Here is a 17,681-nt window from a genome sequence, read left to right as displayed (position 1 = left end):
GCATTAAGTATCTGCACTCAATATCATGAGAAAGTCTTAAGGGGGGTTGGGTCAATTACCCAGGTCATGTGACTTGGTTGCAGCATTCTAAACTAAATTGATACATTTATGTCAAAATCCAAAATGGCAGCCTACGTGGACAGAGACACTGGCCATGAGGTAAGTGTTGTTATTTTTCTTGTTAATTATGTTTTGGGGGGATCTAATTTTGAAAATATTGTTCTTTAAGGATAATTTTTTGTGTTTTTGTTGAAAAATAATGAATTACATTTACACAGCTTTGATAAACAGGCATTGAATGTCTGTATCCTGGGGGATACATTGTCCAGATAGGGGTATAAAAACAGGCATAATCACTCTCAGATATACTTGTGTTTTGAAACCAATTATCCCAGCAAACCCAAGAAATGGGGTTTCAAGATCTTTGTGCAAGCTGGTGTGTCTGGCTTTGTGTATGACTTCATGGTTTACACAGGGAAGTCTACATTTGATGGTGCTACTCCAGGTTGCACCAGAGTTGTACACTGGAAGAAGATCAGGACCTCCTACAAAGAGGAAGAGGCAGCTTTGACTTTCATGTAGACAACGATGCAAAGCTTGCTGTGGTCATGCCTGTGAATATTCTCATTCATCCAGGTCATTGTAAGCTTTAGGGCATTCAATCGTTCGCAACTGGACCTCGTCAGTTTGTCTTAGAAGACGTTTCGCCTCTCATCCGAGCAGGCTTCATCAGTTCATGCATACCAGACTAGATAGGACAACTCAAATGAGACAACAAAACTGTTACCCTGGTGAGCTCCTGCACTTCTGTCAACCCTGTTGGCCAAGTGAGACACTACTCCAAAGAGGAAAATAGGAAGATAAGTGTGCCATGCCCGAAGATTGTATCTGAGTACAACACTCTCATGAGAGGACTAGATTTGGCTGATATGATGATTGCCCTGTATCGCACTCCAGCCAAGTCCTATCGATGGTACCTGGCCATATTTTGGCAGATGGTTGACATTGCTGTCAATAATGCCTGGCTTCTCCATCGTCGTGATGCAGCCCCTCTGGGTCAGAAACATCATTGCCTAAATGACTTCAGGTTGGATGTTGCTAAAGGACTCAAAAAAGGGGTCGGAATGAAGACAACACACCACCAAGAGTAACCAAACAGCCAAAAGTCCCCTGGCCTGTGGATGATATGAGATATGATGGGATTCACCACTGCCCTACTGTGTCAGTGAAAGGGCGATGCAGGATGTGACAAGATGGACAGACCTCCATCGTATGTCAGAAGTGCAAAGTGAGGCTTTGCATTGTCACTGGCCAAAACCCTTGCAACTGTTTAGAAAGCTTCCACTGCAAATAGGCTATTTCTAGTGTAGTAGCTTTACAGGGGAGATGTGTGCACGAGAACAGGAATAAATAAAAAAGAATAATAAAAATGTTTTGTGTAATTTTAGTAGCTCGTTCTTGATTCAAAGCTAGAATTGTTTCCAGTAACTTGTGTTCAGTTTGTTTGTATACAAGACATGAAAGAGAGTAGCCAATTAATTGCTCACAATATGTTTTAAAAGTTTACAAATGAAATTTCTGAAAAATTGGAAAATGGTTAATTTATACCCTAATCGGACAATGTATCCTGGGAGATACAAACTGTAAAATGAAAAATAATGGTCATATTTTGAAAAAAAATCATGAAGTTGTGTTATTTTAGCCTAGAAACATTAGAAAATAGCAATTTATTATTTTTCCAAATTTTCTATATGTGCTTGCCCATTTAAGGGTTAAATGGAAAACAGACACACGACATGTATAGCAAATTTTTCCAGTCAACCTTTTTCTCCATTACTGATGATGATCTGCCTCCACGCTCTCAAGCCTCTCAATGCAGTCTAGCATTCTGCCCTTCGGTTCATAACTGGGGATGGTTTTGGAACACATTGATGTTTACTAGTTGACAAACTTGAGTGGCAATCGTTTGCAGTCACAATGGCACTGCATCCAGTTTATCTATAAGGCACTTTTTGGCAAATTACTTGAATATCTCACACATCTTCTTAGCTGCAAATCAAGTTCACACTGCACTCACCTAGTGCACGAATATTTGGTCCTCAACGATCACCATGTCAATACTGAGACCTGGAAAGTGACTCCAAAAAAATGTGCACCATAAAAATGGAACAACCTGCACAAACTCTTACAACTAGACAAGCTGACCCTTTTTAATCAGTTCAAATCTCTATTGATAGCTATCAAGTAGTGTGAACGTGGGTGTTTTATTTGAATCGACGTTATCTCTCAAGTTGTTGTCCTTGGTCTGTTTGTTGTGAAACCTGTTGATGTCTCTTTCATGTACCTCTATTGCTTTATATGTGTGTTAATCAAGTTTTATTGTTTTATATGTATTGTAATTTTTAGAGGTATTTTATATGTGTTGTTATCAGGACGTTATCAGAGCTTGCTCTCCTTGGCCTTCCTTATTAAAAAAATAAAAATAAAAATCTGTTCCCTCTGCAGGCAGCGTTTGAGAGCTCATGCCTGAGCGGAAACCAGAGCAGCTTCTTTGTTGACCAAGCTTTATAATGTGCTGTGCAGAGGGGCCCACTCTGGACAGGACAACTTGCTTTTTGCACCAGACATGGTACCACTCAGTTTCTTTTCCCTCATTCTTGTAGGATATTCTTCAGCAGAACCCAGAGATTGTCCAATGTGCCATGCCTAAGAAGTTAAAAGCCCTCCAGGCACCATGGATGTATTGTTATTAAAGCATTTATACTCTTAAGATTTTTGCAATGCTATTACTTTATTACTATTCGGAGGGTTTTAACATATACTTTTGCTTTCTTGACCATGTTAGAAGTTTGCAAGTTAAATGTATGATCAATCATATACGGGTAACCATTACAGATAAACATGGCATGTTTAGTGTCACTGTACTCCTCTGAGCATCAAATCTTTATTCATTCTGGTTATCTACACTATATATGGTAGTGTGTGTACATATATATATATATATATACTTACTTACATACATACATACATACATACGTATACACACACATGTATGTACATACACACGTGTACATATATACGTATGTATACATACAAATACACACACACACAAAAAGATACATACGTACATACATATAAACAATAAGCATCCTACCTCGTCATAAATATTGCTCTGGTGTACACTGTTAACTAGTCTTGATGACTCTGCTGCTATTGATCACATCACCTTGTATTCTTTGTCTGCCTCTTGTTATTCATGTACTTTTTGTCTTTTGTTACTTCTTCATTTATTTTTACTTATTCTGTCATAGTGCTGCCACAACAATCAAATTTCCCATCGGGGGATCAATAAAGGCTTACCTTATCTCCAACAGAAGCGCTCAAACACCATCCAAAAGCCTTTCCCTCCATACCTTTCCAACATCAGAAAATCAACAACTGAAACTCCAACTACTGATTGTGGGTTATAAAAATGTTCAAACCCTTCCTGGTGACAGCTATGGCAATATTAGTTTATGATCAAAGGGTGAATGTCAGAAAATGGACAGAGTAGGGCAAAGAAAGGCATGGTGGTCTGCTTTCTCATCTTCCAAGCTCTTATGTAATACTGGCTGCAGGAACAGGAAAATTCCAGCTATCTGCTTTCACACAGCAAAGGAAACCCGGGCCCTTCACACACGAGCACGCGTACACACACAGGCATGCGTGTGCACCCATGCATGGGTGCGCGCACACATGCACATGCACACGCGCACACGCGCACACACACACACACACACACACACACACACACACACACACACACACACACACACACACACAAAAGCACAGACCCCGTTTCTTGGCAACACCTCGTGAACTGGATGAAACTGGTTTAGAGTGTGAGAGTTACACAAGACTGCATCTTCATATGCCCATGAGGGGTGGGGTGGGTTTTGTAAGGGGTGTGTATTATAAGGTGATGGAGAACGGCTGAAAGAACACAGTGAGATGGAACTGGGTTAAACTGGAATGTGAACACAAAGGGACTGCAACAGCAATAATGCCTAATGAAATACTTGAGCTGGGAGTCTGAAATCAAGGTGGATTTCTGATGCTGTGTTGAGAGTTTCAGTGGTCCTAAGTACAGATGCCTGGGGTTGGGGGGGGCTTTAGCTCTTTACTTACAACGGGAATAGTATATACAAAGGAATGCAAAGGGAACAACATAGCGGTGCTAATTTTCTCGTTTCTGAAAGAAAGCACAACAACATTCATGCATATCCATACAGTAATGCAGGGCTTTACATAAGGGACGCAACATTAAATACAGATTAAATACAAAATATGAATGTGAATTTTTCCCTACAATTATAAGGGTTTTTCACAGCACCTAAGCCGAATGAGAAAGAGACAGAGACAAAAACTAAACTACTATGTTTTAGTGACACACACACACACACACACACACACAGAGTCATGTTGAGCACTGACCCACTCTGGAAGGAGAACAACGTGAAGTCCACAAAGCGGCACTGTAGCAAGTCCTGGGCAGACAGTGTGTTGTTAGCAGTGGCATTGAAGAGGACCACCCCTGCATCTGAACAGAGCAAAGTGCACTTTTCTCCGGTGAATGTTTGGTGGCTTGTTCAACAAGCTAGGGTGCAGGACAAGACCTGAGTTCATGTTTGAGAGTTACATCAGAAATAGACTTCAGCAGGAAAGCTAAAGTCAAAGTGCACAGACTCTGAACAAACACAAAGTCTCCATTATATGACTACTATCAACTTCTATCAGTGAGATAGGATGGAAACCAACCTGTTCTTGAAATAAAATGGATATTCTGGAAATTGCGGGATAGATTAGTGAAATAGGCATCAACTTCAATAAATGTTTGTTCTATTGTTTAGATTCTGTTTCTCCACTTATTTTTTTTATCACCACCTTATCATATCACCATATGATTGCTCTGGAAAACCCTGTTTACATGGGTTTGAAGTACCTGTGAGGTAAGCATATTCTCACTGCACACTCTGTAGAAATATCAGTTTATGTGTGGGAAGTGTAAGTGGATCCATGGTTTATGTGCGTACGCATTGTTTATAGGCCCCACAAGGGCAAAACTCACATCCATAAAGTGCATATTTGAGCGTGATGAGATTTTAACAAAGTCAATCAAAAGTCAATCAAAAATGCTAAAAATCAGTTTTACCATGTTCAACTTTACAAGAAACCAACTGGAAAGTTGGCTAAATAATGATGGAGCTACAAGTACACCTGAAAAAAAAAAAAACTATATATACATGCCTGTATTTGTCTGGCCAACGGAGCGACAGCTATAACAGAAGGAATATGCATGAGAGTGAGTAAGAAACAAATGTAGTATCATATATCAAACACTCCTGCACTGAAACTAAATTAAACTTTTCCTGTTTTTACCAAAGCACTCAGAACTGTTAAAAACCCGGCATCAAAACCAGGACACAGAAATGATAAATGCTTGAAGAGAGTTCAACAGTCAGTGGCGATATACAGCAAAACAGACAGTCAATAAAACAGGAATCACTGCAACCACACGAGGCTGGTTGGTGCAGTCGTAGACCCGATTAGCTGCAGACAGACAGATCTCAGTCAGATCACAGTCTCACACGTGATCATCGTCATGATCTCGGGCTTACACTTGGCAGATATAATAAATTGGGATGAATGCAGTCCTATCTGGAGGTTGACACTGTTGTTGTGCCAAACAAAGCTTAGGTTAGCTCACTCTGGAGAAGGTAAGAAAAGATGTTTCAAGAACTAACGTGCATGTAGGGGTTACTTCAAATGTAGAGACTGGCAGAACAAAGTCATTTGCGACTTGCTAATGAGTGCAGGACAAGATGAAAAAGTAACTCGAACTCCAACCTCGTACATCAGTGCTCCTCTCCATTTTTTCAAGGTTGGCATGCTGTCACCAAAAAACAATTGTGTCCTTAATTGATGAGGTATGTTCCAATTACGTCGGTGTCGAGTAATTGCATCAAAATGTGTCTTGATGGTTGTTTACACTTACAATGAAATAGCATATTAACTGTATTTATATGGCACTTTTCTAGTCTGAACGATCACATTCACCCATTCACACACACATTCGTATACTGCTTCCTGGATGCCACCTGTTCATTCACATGCACACTCACTCCTTATCAATCGAACCAGTGAACTTCTGATAAGTGGACATCCGCTCTAGCCCCATGAGGTACAGCCAACCCTTGCAATCCCCCATTCCTATCATGAGTGGGATTCAGTGGCCTCTCGGTGAAGGGTAGACACGGATCCACTCAGTGTGGTGCACGTGCAGCCCTCTAAGGGCCAACCGCACAGGGCAGCAGAACTAGTTAGTATGCCGGAGTCTCGATTCATTATCAGAATTAACCAGACAAATTGCTCCACCAACTAACAACGGCCACGCACCACCACTCACAGAATCGAGAAAGAGCTATCACTCTGTCAATCCTTTCTGTGTACACTTGTGGTTGGATCACCCAAGATGAATGTGATGCCAGGTATGAACAGAGTGTTTTGGGGGCCCCAGGCAAATCCAGGCACTGAGCGTTCGTCATGCCTTACTTTTGCATTTCTGTTGGTAGTAGCAGAAGTACTCAGACCTTTCAGTTAGGCAGAACTATTTAGAGATTCCCCGAGCAGAACTGGGCATATTTTAAAGGATCAGTGTCCGCTAAAATGAAGCTAATCAAATGCGATTCTTTGTTAACTGCAGTCGATTGTTTTGTCCACCTCAGCCTCCTCGATTTGCACGGGGCGTGGTGCATCACCAAAGCGTTGTGTTGGTGTTGCGGGTGTTCCAGCGCAGTATGCTACATATGCAAGTGAAAACTAGTGATTCTAGTTCACACCAGTGATTGACACTGTTCTAACCCAGGTTGGCTTCTTTCTACAGATTCTTTCAACTAACAAACAAAGTTACCTCTACTCTCTTATTATCAAAGCTCAGCATACAAAACAATCAGCTAGCACCTTCTCATTTTAACAAACTGTAGTTATTTATTCTACGAGTAATTTGGCAACAGACCAAAATAAAACTTTACTGTTGTCGGGTTTGTTTGCTGTCTTAGTATTAAATTAAAACCTCTGTGCAGCAAATACAACCTTCTCCCCAAAAACTGAGGGATCTCCATCGAACCTTTCCAGACACAAATATGTAACACTGCTGAATTCATCTGTCAGTTAAAGTGATGGCTTTTTGTTATTCAGGCAGTGTGACTCACATTAATTTAAAATACATACAGACAGAGAGAGAGAGTGAGAAACACACACACAATAAAGAAAGTGTGTTCTGAAGAGCATCTGTATGAGTGAACTTCTCCACTGTGAGATCAATGAAGTCTAATCTGATCTAATCTGTTCAGCATTGTGGTCCTTAGCTAGGTTTAAGTACACTGGGTCAGAGGAAGTCCTAACAAACCTGTAAGATAAGACAGGATTCTGGAGCCTCTTGGCTTGTAACCTGTGACATGAAATTATTAGATGACTTACTTGCTGATTTCTGTTTTCCAACGTGGATCCAGGGACCTCCAGAAGTCCTTAATTGAGCAGCACAGGGCCCTAAAACCAAATGAGCAATAATGACTTTTGAAAGTGTTTGTCAGGAGTAACGTCACTGATTTGGATGGAAAGGCAAAGACTGCACTTCCCTTACGTTCCTCTGATCAGACAACACCAAGCCTGTGGTCCATGCTCACATTACAAACACTAACTGACGTTAAACACAGTGTGTGCATTCACATCATCATGGCATTTCAAACTCGTTCAAAGAGATGTCTGTTCAAATGCTTTTCACGTTTCGAGTCGACTGAAAAATCTGGTTCCGACTAGATGTGACTGGTACACAGACACGAGGTTACGGATCTTTATTATGGCGATATATTTGTGCCTCATTCCTGAGCAAGCAATGGTAGATTTGGAGCACAGAAAAATTGATTTTGCAAGCACATAAATTACATTTTGAAGAGTAATTATACGCAAGCAAAAAATGATTTCGCTTGCGCCAACAAAAATCGATTCTGTGTTCAATAAACGTATTTGCATGTTTGCTATTCTCCAGATTAACGAGCAATAATAAGTCCTCTCAGTTTCACTCATCTCCCCTCACAAACTGCTGCTCGCTGCGCAGGCAGACCTGCAGACCTGCACACGCTGTCTCTCTCTCTCAATAACAACCAACATGACGCCTTACATTAGGCTGTAGGCTGGTTGCCACCCATAGTAACACCTTACGTTAGGCGAGAGATGCTTCGTCAATGCTTTCCTGACATGGACGCTGGTCAATGCGCATCCGACCATCAGCGCAAACAGTCGCCAGCGAAGTGAGTGACAGTCGATGCGACATGACCGCAGCAGAGCAGAAACATGTCTGAAACACCGAGTCTTCGACAACACTTACCGAGGATCGAGCAACAGCAGAAGGATCCGGGCGTCGATTCCTCACAGCAAGATCACAGACCGGCGACCAAACGATCTCTGTGGCTGTCTCTGGTCTCCGCCAGCCAGGCCTGGTTCTGGAAGAGGAGGTGCTTACTCTACCCCCCCCCCCCCCTCTCTCTCTCTCTCTCTTTTCTTTTTTCAAACACGAATCTTTATTTGCATGTTATTATAACCACGTCATGGACATGTTTCGGTTTCATCCTGTAGTTTTTTGGGTAGTGAATAAATCACTGAGCTCTCCCCAGCTGGGTGGACAGCTGTGATTAAGTCTAGAAAAAACAAATTGGCATCCATATTACGTGGCAATGTGTGACATATATGGCAATATACAATATTTAAAATGAAATCTACAATGTGCAGGTATTTATGTTGATTGTGACAGTAAATGATGAATGTATAATGGATTATAAATGGCCAGTCAGATGGTTAGTGACAGCATTGACTTGCTAACTTCATCAGGGTGAGGGCTTGCTGGAGGAAACGGTTTCTGTGTCTGGTTGTTTTGGTGTTCAGTCATCTACAGCGCACACCAGAGAGGAGAAGATGGAACAGGTTGTGCCCAGGATGTGAGGGGTCTGCAGGGATGTTCCTGCCTGTTTCCTCAAGCTGGGGGTGTATACATCCTGAATGGGGGGCAGGTTGGTCCCTGTGATTTTCTCAGCAGTCCTTATTGTTTATTGAATTCTGTCCTTGTCCTGTTTGGTGGCAAACCCAAACCAGACGATGATGAATGTGTTGTTGAGGATGGTGATGCGGTGCAGTGTTGACGGGCATTTCGTGTTTTTTCCCTGCTGAAGGTCCTCAGGTATGTGATGTGTGTTTGTGTGTGTGTGAGTGAGTGTTTGTTGAATTGTGAATTAAACCTCAAATAGCACAAGGTTTGAATTTATTGAGAGGTCCAACTGCCAAAAAGAGAGAGAACGAGAGAGAGGGAGGGGGACAGAGTGAAAGAGAAATTCAAAAATATTAAGGCATGAAAGGGAAAATACAATTTGAATAGAAACACTATTGGTTCCAGTTAATGCTACTAGCAGTGTCATATGGATAGCGGTGTTTTGGACCGTAAATGATTGCTGCAGTGACAGTGGTAATGTTATGGCAGAGGCTGCTCCTTGAGGTCCTATGGCAACGTCTTGACTTATGACCTAGTATTGATGCATGTTGATCAATTCATACCTGCAGGCTTTGTTGTCTTTGTGTGCTTGATGTTCATTGAACATCGGGGTGTAATGCAATGGCAGGGCTCTGCAACTTTATTTCATTGGGCTCGCACCCATGACTCTGAGTACTGCCAGTGTTGCTTTAGCATTGACCAGACCAACAGGCTGCACTGGCACACTTTGTTGTTGGTGTGAGAGCATGTGCATCATCTTGTTACGTGGATCATCACAGATATGAACATAGATACCATTCTGTGTAGACATGATGTTGGCTTACAGTAGGCACAATATGTCTTCCCAGCAGGTTGATAGGAGTTTGAGCTGAATGTAGCAGTTTTTGTCTGCGTAGATTCTCAAAAGGCTTCTTCAGTTCTAACTGACTGGTGGGAAGTCTCAGGTATTTATCCTCTTGCGGGGCCATGGACCTGTCTGGCTACCATGTGAGTCATTAAGGTCATATGGGCCAGGTTGTTAATAGGTCAATAGAGTAACAATGGGTGGGTCCTGATGTGAAGGGGTGGGGTTTTTCCACACGACCATCATGTGAGTCATCAGGGTCTCCTGGCTCTTGGTTTGAATGGTTGTTGAGCTGACTGGAGAGGGGTCTGAGTACAGCATTGTAAGTGGCTGATAAGTGGTGTCTTAGGCCACCCTCTCGGTTCAGTGATGCTCTTTCCAGTTTGACATGGATGGCTTCTTTCACTCCTCTTTTAAACTTCCCTGGCCAGAATACATACATTATTGTCCTCAAAACAGTGTACCTTGTCCATCAGATGTAGGTGGACTCCTGAGTCTTGTCCTCAGGTGTTGGCTCTCCTGTGTTGTAGAGTGGCTGTTCTGTTTCCCCAATGTATAAGTCTGTGCATTCCTCGCTTTTGATTGTGCATGGGTGTTTTGTCCTTAGGGTGGACAAGTTTCTGCCCCAGGGTGCTACTGGGCTTGAAATGCACAGAGATGTGGTGTTTGAGTTTTTCTGATACTCATGCAATGTATGGTATTAATAGCAGATGGTATATGAACATAGTACAGCACTAATGATCTAATAATAATGGTAGTATAGCTAATAGCAATAAAAGTGGATGGATGCAGTGGATGTCTGGCAGGGCCACGGCAGGAGATGCAGCTCTAATCAATAGGTCGGGTTCAGCCGCTCTCCATTCGGACCTGCAAGACGAGAAAGCACAAAGACTCCGGGGAAGAAGCTCAGTCAGTAACATGCCTTGATAAGACAGGAACAGGTGGAGAGGGAGAGAAGAACAGAGTTTTGGGTGTCACTGGAAGTCCCTCTGCAGCCTAATCTGATGGCAGCATTGCTAGGAGCTGGTCCAAGGCAAGCCTGAGCCAGCCCTAAATGTAGGCTTTATCAAAGAGGAAAGTTTTAAGCCTGCTCTTAAATGTAGAGAGGGTGTCTGCTTGACCATTTAATGCTAAGGTAAGGAAAGGATTTTACATTTTATTCTGTATTTTACAGGGAGCCAGTGTAGAGCGGCTAACCTTAGAAGTAGCAGTTTTTCTGCAGTCGGCATTGGGACTGGCTGTGTAAGTGGTATCATCTACATCATCTAAACTGTTGGCTTCCCAGAGAAGCCAACAGTTTTAACAGATGAGCAGGAGAGGGGGAGATATACCCTTTCTTCCCAATGCATGAGTATGTTGCACCTGTGTCCACCATATATGGATGTTCTTGTTGACTGATGACAACTAGTGTGGTGGCTTCATCTTGCTGTTGTGTGGTATCACATCACTTGCCCCCTCCTCTCCTCTACACAAGGCAGGAACACTAATGACACACAGGTGAAACACATCAGACAATCACACTGGAGGGAAAACACAGGAAGTAAAGCAACACAAAGACACATAACATGAACCTTCAAAATAAAACAGGATGTAACAAAAACCAGGCAAAGACAACACACAATGGGAAACTTAACAAAAAACCAACGTGCATGGCACGGGTCATGACACGTAGTGCAAACAGTTTAATTATTCATTATAGTGACCAAAATCTTTCCTGCATCTGTATACTACTTCGACGTGACCACTATGTCTTCTTTTCCCTATGGTAATTCTTGAGCTCCAAGCTCTATCTTTTCCCTCTACCTGTGTTGTTTTATCTTTACTTCTTCCTCCCTTTCAGGCATTTGTAGTATGATGACGCCTTCTCAGACAGCCTAAATACCTTTTATCTTTATATTCTATTTTCAACAGAGCAAATACTCCACAGCTTCTTTCTATTTCATTTCCAAGCCACCTGCTACACTTCTCCAACACAAGGAGAGCGGTAGCTGCTATCGGTTACAACACTGATGTCCGTAAGACGGTTCAGGAGGTGCAGTGAAAGGGTCATCTCTCTTCCAATCATCATTTAAAGGGCGTGACTCCTGTGGAGAGATGCAGGGTGGATCTGGTGGTCATCAACTCCAATGAGAGTTTCAAATCCCATTCCATGCCAGTGCTCATTGCCATACCTTTTGCTGCAGTTAGTACGTTCAACCTGGTCAGATAATGCAGGATATAACATTTTATACTCCCAGGATGTTGTACAGGCTAGTGATGACAATGGAGGTGAAACAGGTGCTTCTGTCCGAGTTGATGGAGAGGAGTAGTCCCCAACTGCTGAAAACATAGTTGAGGAGCAGGACTGTGGTCAACATAGCTGTGTCATTGGGTGTTGGGAGGCCCACTTGGTCCAAACCTTTCAACCTGGTGGTGGGACCATGGGAACAGACATCTATGGATGTATTTGGCATCAGTAAACAATTTTGTTGTTTTACTGGGTTTTTTTACTGGCGTCTCTCGTGCTGTCCTCCCATTTAAATATTTTTCCATAAATCTCTGAGAATTTTAACTATCCACTCAAATGACAACTGATAATAGAAGAACAGGAAGAAGAACAAGATGGATGAACACGAGAGGGATAGAGTAGCCTACCTTCCAAAAAAGTCTAAAAGTCTCTGCAAGAGCAATGTCAGTCATTGTCATGTTTTTTGTAAAATAAGGCACATGGATTTTAGTGTCACATAGAGAGAAAAGTGATGTGAACCAGCACGACAAGCATAAGCTTGCCTAAGTGCAGATAGAACATATTCCACCAATGACTGCATTTATACTATCCCTACCATCTGTTTTCATAATCACCTTTTCACCAATACAAATATATAAAAAAAATACATATTTACTACAATTTTTTTGCACCTTCATTTATATGACAAGTGCAATCGTAATCGTAATGTCACCATGTGACTGGAGAGACCTGGCTCAATTCTGATCTGTGGGCATTTGTGCTGGGAACTTGGACTGCTTGAGCAGAGGGGGTACAGTGATTGTCCACCTATCAGAAAGTCAACCCCTGGCATCAGCAGTCTACATGTCGTCCTACATCTTTGGGCAAGATACTGAACCTCAAACTGCTCCCAATGCTGTGCCACCGGTGTGAGTGTGTCTGAAGGGTTAACACTCGTAATGAGTAGGTGGATTAGACTTTGTACCAATGTGTGTGTGTGCATAGGTAAAGGCAGACATGTTTTAAATGCGCTTTCAGTGGTCATAAGACTAGAAAATGTGTATGTAGCAGATCTAATCAGATGATGACATGACATTTCATCAAACACTGACCATAAATACAGATGTCACTTTGTCATCTTTACCTGAGGAAGACCATCTGTAGTGAAAGATGTCAGTCATATACTGAGGACTAATTCTACTTGAATACTTTTTTTTATTGCAAAGGAGCTTTTACTTTATGCTGTGGTAGTACACAATTAAGTTATGGCCCTTAATTATATAAAAAACATAAACAAGCAAATACAATAGGGTTCCAACACTGCTGGTGTGTGGACCTCTAAAAACCAGCTCTGAACCAGCTGCCAAAGCATGTTCAAAACCTACTTACTTGATTTGTTAATAAATCTATCCAGTAATCAAAACTGTAAAATTTGTAACAATTTTAATTAAACCCCATTTACAAAGTCAAAATAATTACAATTTCACAAATGTGAGGGTTTACAGATTTTTGGTTTTGTATCACAAACAATTTCTATGGTAACGCACTGCAACTCAAGAAAACACAAGCAAATTAAGAAAACATCTTCATCAATTTGACAACACATGCACAGCTTTGAGAAAACACATGGCAAATACAGAAATATGATATAAATACAGAAATGCGCAGCAAGTAGCACAGATGACAACGGACACTGAAAAGTGATGGCTTGGCTCTGGTATGCTTGCTGTTGCCATGGTTTGTAACTCAAGTGACTGAAGTCTGTGTCTCATCCATGTATGTTGTGAGTTTCTGACATTTCATCACTGAGTGTATGCACTGAAAGTGGCCACCTTGTAGTAAGCATCTTCCAGGGCCCAGCAGTGCAAAATATTCATTTGAATGGTTTCAGAGGAGATTTGGTGCCAATGACAGGTATTAATCTTCACTACCCAGAACCCAGCATATCTGTATCTGATGCTGTTTTCTGTAGTTGCCCAGAATTTGCTTTGCTGTTTTGTGTATTTGCAACACATGTCTGTATTTGTAGTGTGTTTTCTAAAGGCTGGGTATGTGTTGATGTCAAATTCATGTTAATGCTTTCATAATGTTCTTGTGTTTTGTCTATTTGCATGTTTCCTTAAGTTGCAGTACATGACCTCTGAGGGCCAATGTAAGTTTCAGTTCTAAAACAGAAGTTCTGGTACTATTGGGCTTTATCATTATTTTGAATATTTATAGATTAAATCACTATATTCTTGCCAACAGGGTTGCTGTCAGGCATCTAGCTCAAAATCCAGATGATGACATAGGTAAACATCTGAATGCACCAACAACGGAGTGTCTTTAAAACTATTCCACCTTTCAGCTGTATTGCTATGCAGGGACAATGTCACTTAGAAAAAATAGAATTTGTTTTAATGTTCACTGAGATGCAGTTACTTTGTCAAGTGTGTTTAAATACCACCGTATCCATTCTGTGTGGCCACAAAAAGAAATCGACAGCATTAAATTAGCACGCAGACAAAAAAAAATTCTAACACATTGATGTATTCAGTTTATAGTAAAATTTTACTCAACCTTGTCTTTAATCAGACATACTTCACAATCATCTAGGGAGACACGCAACTCTATTTTCCATTAACAAAGTTGGGCTATGGAACTTCTACTACCTCAAAATGACTTCAACTGCAGTTGGTCATGCATGAATGTATGAACCAAGTTGAAAATTAAATTATAGATTATAAATAATTATGCTACATTCATGCAATGAATCAAACACCCATTTTTAAAACTCCCTAATGGTCTGTCAGATTGACTGCTTCCAAGTTGAATCTACTACATTGTATAATTTAACTTATGTTGGAACAGGCAATGTTGCCTTAAGTTTATGTTATATTTCAAACTGTCAACTGTTAACTAGAACTTTGTATGCAAAAATTTGGGGATTGGGTGCAACATTCACACTGCTCAGATGAGTCCAGGTCAAGATAAAAACAGCTCAGAATCCTACTGAGCTTGGTCAAATGGAAGCTGAGTGGCGGTCACCTTCCACAGCTCCTGCAGAAAGTGACAAAGAAGTATATTAATAAAAACTGTACCGACTCCTTCTGACCTGTCGTTAGAGCCAAACATGTGCAATAAGACTCTTCACTCAAGATTTCAGATTCCTCCTTGCAAATGCAAAAAATCTTTAACATTTGAAAGAAAAACTGTGGTGGAGAATCTAGCCAGGCTAGAAGATCTTGGGAAGTAACCCCATCTTGGGTTACTTTTTTTGGCCAAGTTAAAAGCTGATGTGACCAAGTACTTAGTTGTAAACCAAACCAGGTTACTCCCTCTGTTCATGCTGCAACCAATTCCAATTCCAGAGCTGAGCTGTGAACACACACACACACACACACAGTCCCCAATCCAAAATCAGGACAAAAGTACATTTTGACCTATGAGCGGTGGAAAATCTAAGTGATGAAAATGAAGGTGTTGAAGAAAATGCATGTGAATAAATGGAGCAGGTAAAATGGATGTAAAATGATAAATTGAGTGGTAAATCACCAAGTGATTTGACTGATTTAAAGCCAATTTGATAAAAAATAGTCATGATATGATGACTTATGTTCTTCATACATCATTGCACAAAAGGGACATTTATCATCTAAGTACAGTGGCCTCAAACAAAACTGGAAGTGATGAAAGTGCTTACAAATTAATAGTAGAAGTGATGAAATGTATGTGAAATGAAAAGTAGAGCAATAAATATGTGAATTGTATTGATAAACTTGACATTTGATATGAAACTGTGCTGCTCTAATTATCACCTGGGCTGTGTTACTGCCTACCATTTATCATTCACAACACCCAACTGACATTTATTGTTTCTCAGCAAGAAACTTTTGTTACATTTTCAGTGCTTTCACCCCGTCTGGTCAGACAAGCCCAGAGAGTTCAGGTACTGCCAGAATACATGGGGTAACTATAGGTTCATTGCTGCCATTGTACATTTGTATGATGGGATGAGTGATTTTGTTATAACTCTTGTAAAATCAGTAAATGTAATAAGTTGCATTGAGTTTTTTCTATCTTTCTGTAAAAGACATGGTCCATGGTACTTAATGTGTACATAAATGTCAGCTACAGAGACAACTGCAGGGGGACACTCGCCATAAAGTTATTTCTGTGCACTGCTGGGAAATAGGTGAAATAACTCCTGGAACTTTCCAGGCAAAGAGAAGAAGGTTTAATCGCTCACTGTTACTCTTTCAGCTTGCTCACGTGTTAAATAGATAATTAATCAATATCTTACGTTAGCTAATGAAAAGAATAACATAAATATATCAGTGTTAAACAAAAATATAGATTTTGAAAAAGTATTGTGATATCAAGCAACAACACGCAAAGTTGTACAATCACATGACAGCAGTCTGTTCATTCCTACAGTTTCCAGAACAATAAAAACTCAAACTCTTGTGTTTTAAAAGTTGAAAGTCTACTCTCATAACAAATGTAAAATGAATAGAATTTCTTTTTATTGTTTCTCTCTTGTAAAAGTAATCGTCTGGGAACGTTGCTGTGTTGCTGTATGATTGAGAGCTTTCTTCATGGTGAAATGTCCTCCTGACATTGCAATATGATTCTATGGTGCATTGTATCGCATGTTCTGTACTACAGATGATGTCAGCATCCAGTATCCTGTGATCATATTTCAGGACTGTTATATGCCGTCAAAACCTTTAATGTTATGGAACAGACTTTCAGAGAAGATTCTGTTCTTGCTAATGAAGCCTCAGAACATATTTTATATTTCCAGTAGATAAATATATATATATATATATATGTATATATATATATATATATATATATATATATATATATATATATATATATATATATATATATATATATATATATATTTAATACATGGCAGTGGCTTTAGTCTTACACTTGTATTATGAAAGCTCAGGCTAAATGTAATGAAAGTTGACATATAACTCCACCACTGTTTGTCACTTTATCCTTACCAGCACCTACTGGGGCAACATTCAATCTTATTATCATCAAAATTGCCCCAAATTGACAGAAAATGGAAAAGTTGTAAAGCAGTATCTTCCTGTACATAAAGTGACAAAACACAAAGTTATATCTTCCCAATCTCTGTGCTGCTCTCAACGTGTGATTGGCTTCAGGCTCATTCATCCTCTGTGTGTCACAGAATGTGTTCAGACACAATGTCCCTCTGATAAGGTCCATATAGGAGCTGGATTCAGGGTTTCGATTAAAATGAAATTAGGCTTTAAGATTAAGGTTTGTTTAAGGTTTGTTAAGCAATAAATCATGTCCCCATTAGAATATAACGGTGTGTGTGAGTGTTTCCCTTACCAGTTGCTCTATGCGTTCATACAGAAGAAACTGTGAGAAGTTAGAAGGGAGCTGCTCCACACTGAAGCTGCATCGTCCATCCACCAGCTGTTGGAGCTGGGACAGACAGTGGATGAAATGGTCATAAGCTTCGCAGGAAGCATCCATGTGTCGCAGGGTGAAGTTCATCCTTGAAAAAAATCCAGGAGGAACAGCAG

General features: G+C 40.6%; 2 protein-coding genes across 3 annotated transcripts in view; both read right to left on the bottom strand.

Moving 5' to 3' along the window:
- Window positions 1-8,522, bottom strand: part of abat (4-aminobutyrate aminotransferase) — a 54,420-nt gene extending 45,898 nt beyond the window's left edge. Inside the window, exons 1-2 of the mRNA XM_041956334.1 lie at window positions 8,426-8,522; window positions 7,519-7,587 (exon numbers count right to left, since the gene is read on the bottom strand). The gene's annotated coding sequence lies outside the window, so the exon portion shown is untranslated. The remainder of the gene's footprint in view (window positions 1-7,518; window positions 7,588-8,425) is intronic.
- A 4,948-nt stretch (window positions 8,523-13,470) lies between these two features.
- Window positions 13,471-17,681, bottom strand: part of mettl22 (methyltransferase like 22) — a 31,302-nt gene continuing 27,091 nt past the window's right edge. For both annotated transcript variants that reach the window (XM_041957159.1, XM_041957160.1), the window contains exons 11-12: window positions 17,485-17,653; window positions 13,471-15,168 (exon numbers count right to left, since the gene is read on the bottom strand). In XM_041957159.1, the coding sequence (XP_041813093.1) occupies window positions 15,118-15,168; window positions 17,485-17,653 (220 nt within the window). In that variant the 3' untranslated portion in view covers window positions 13,471-15,117. The remainder of the gene's footprint in view (window positions 15,169-17,484; window positions 17,654-17,681) is intronic.

This window comes from Chelmon rostratus, chromosome 17, assembly GCF_017976325.1.
Source record: "Chelmon rostratus isolate fCheRos1 chromosome 17, fCheRos1.pri, whole genome shotgun sequence".
In the NCBI taxonomy this organism is placed as follows: Eukaryota; Metazoa; Chordata; class Actinopteri; order Chaetodontiformes; family Chaetodontidae; genus Chelmon; species Chelmon rostratus.
Note: the sequence above shows the minus strand (reverse complement) of the source record. Positions and strands in the feature narration are given on the sequence as shown.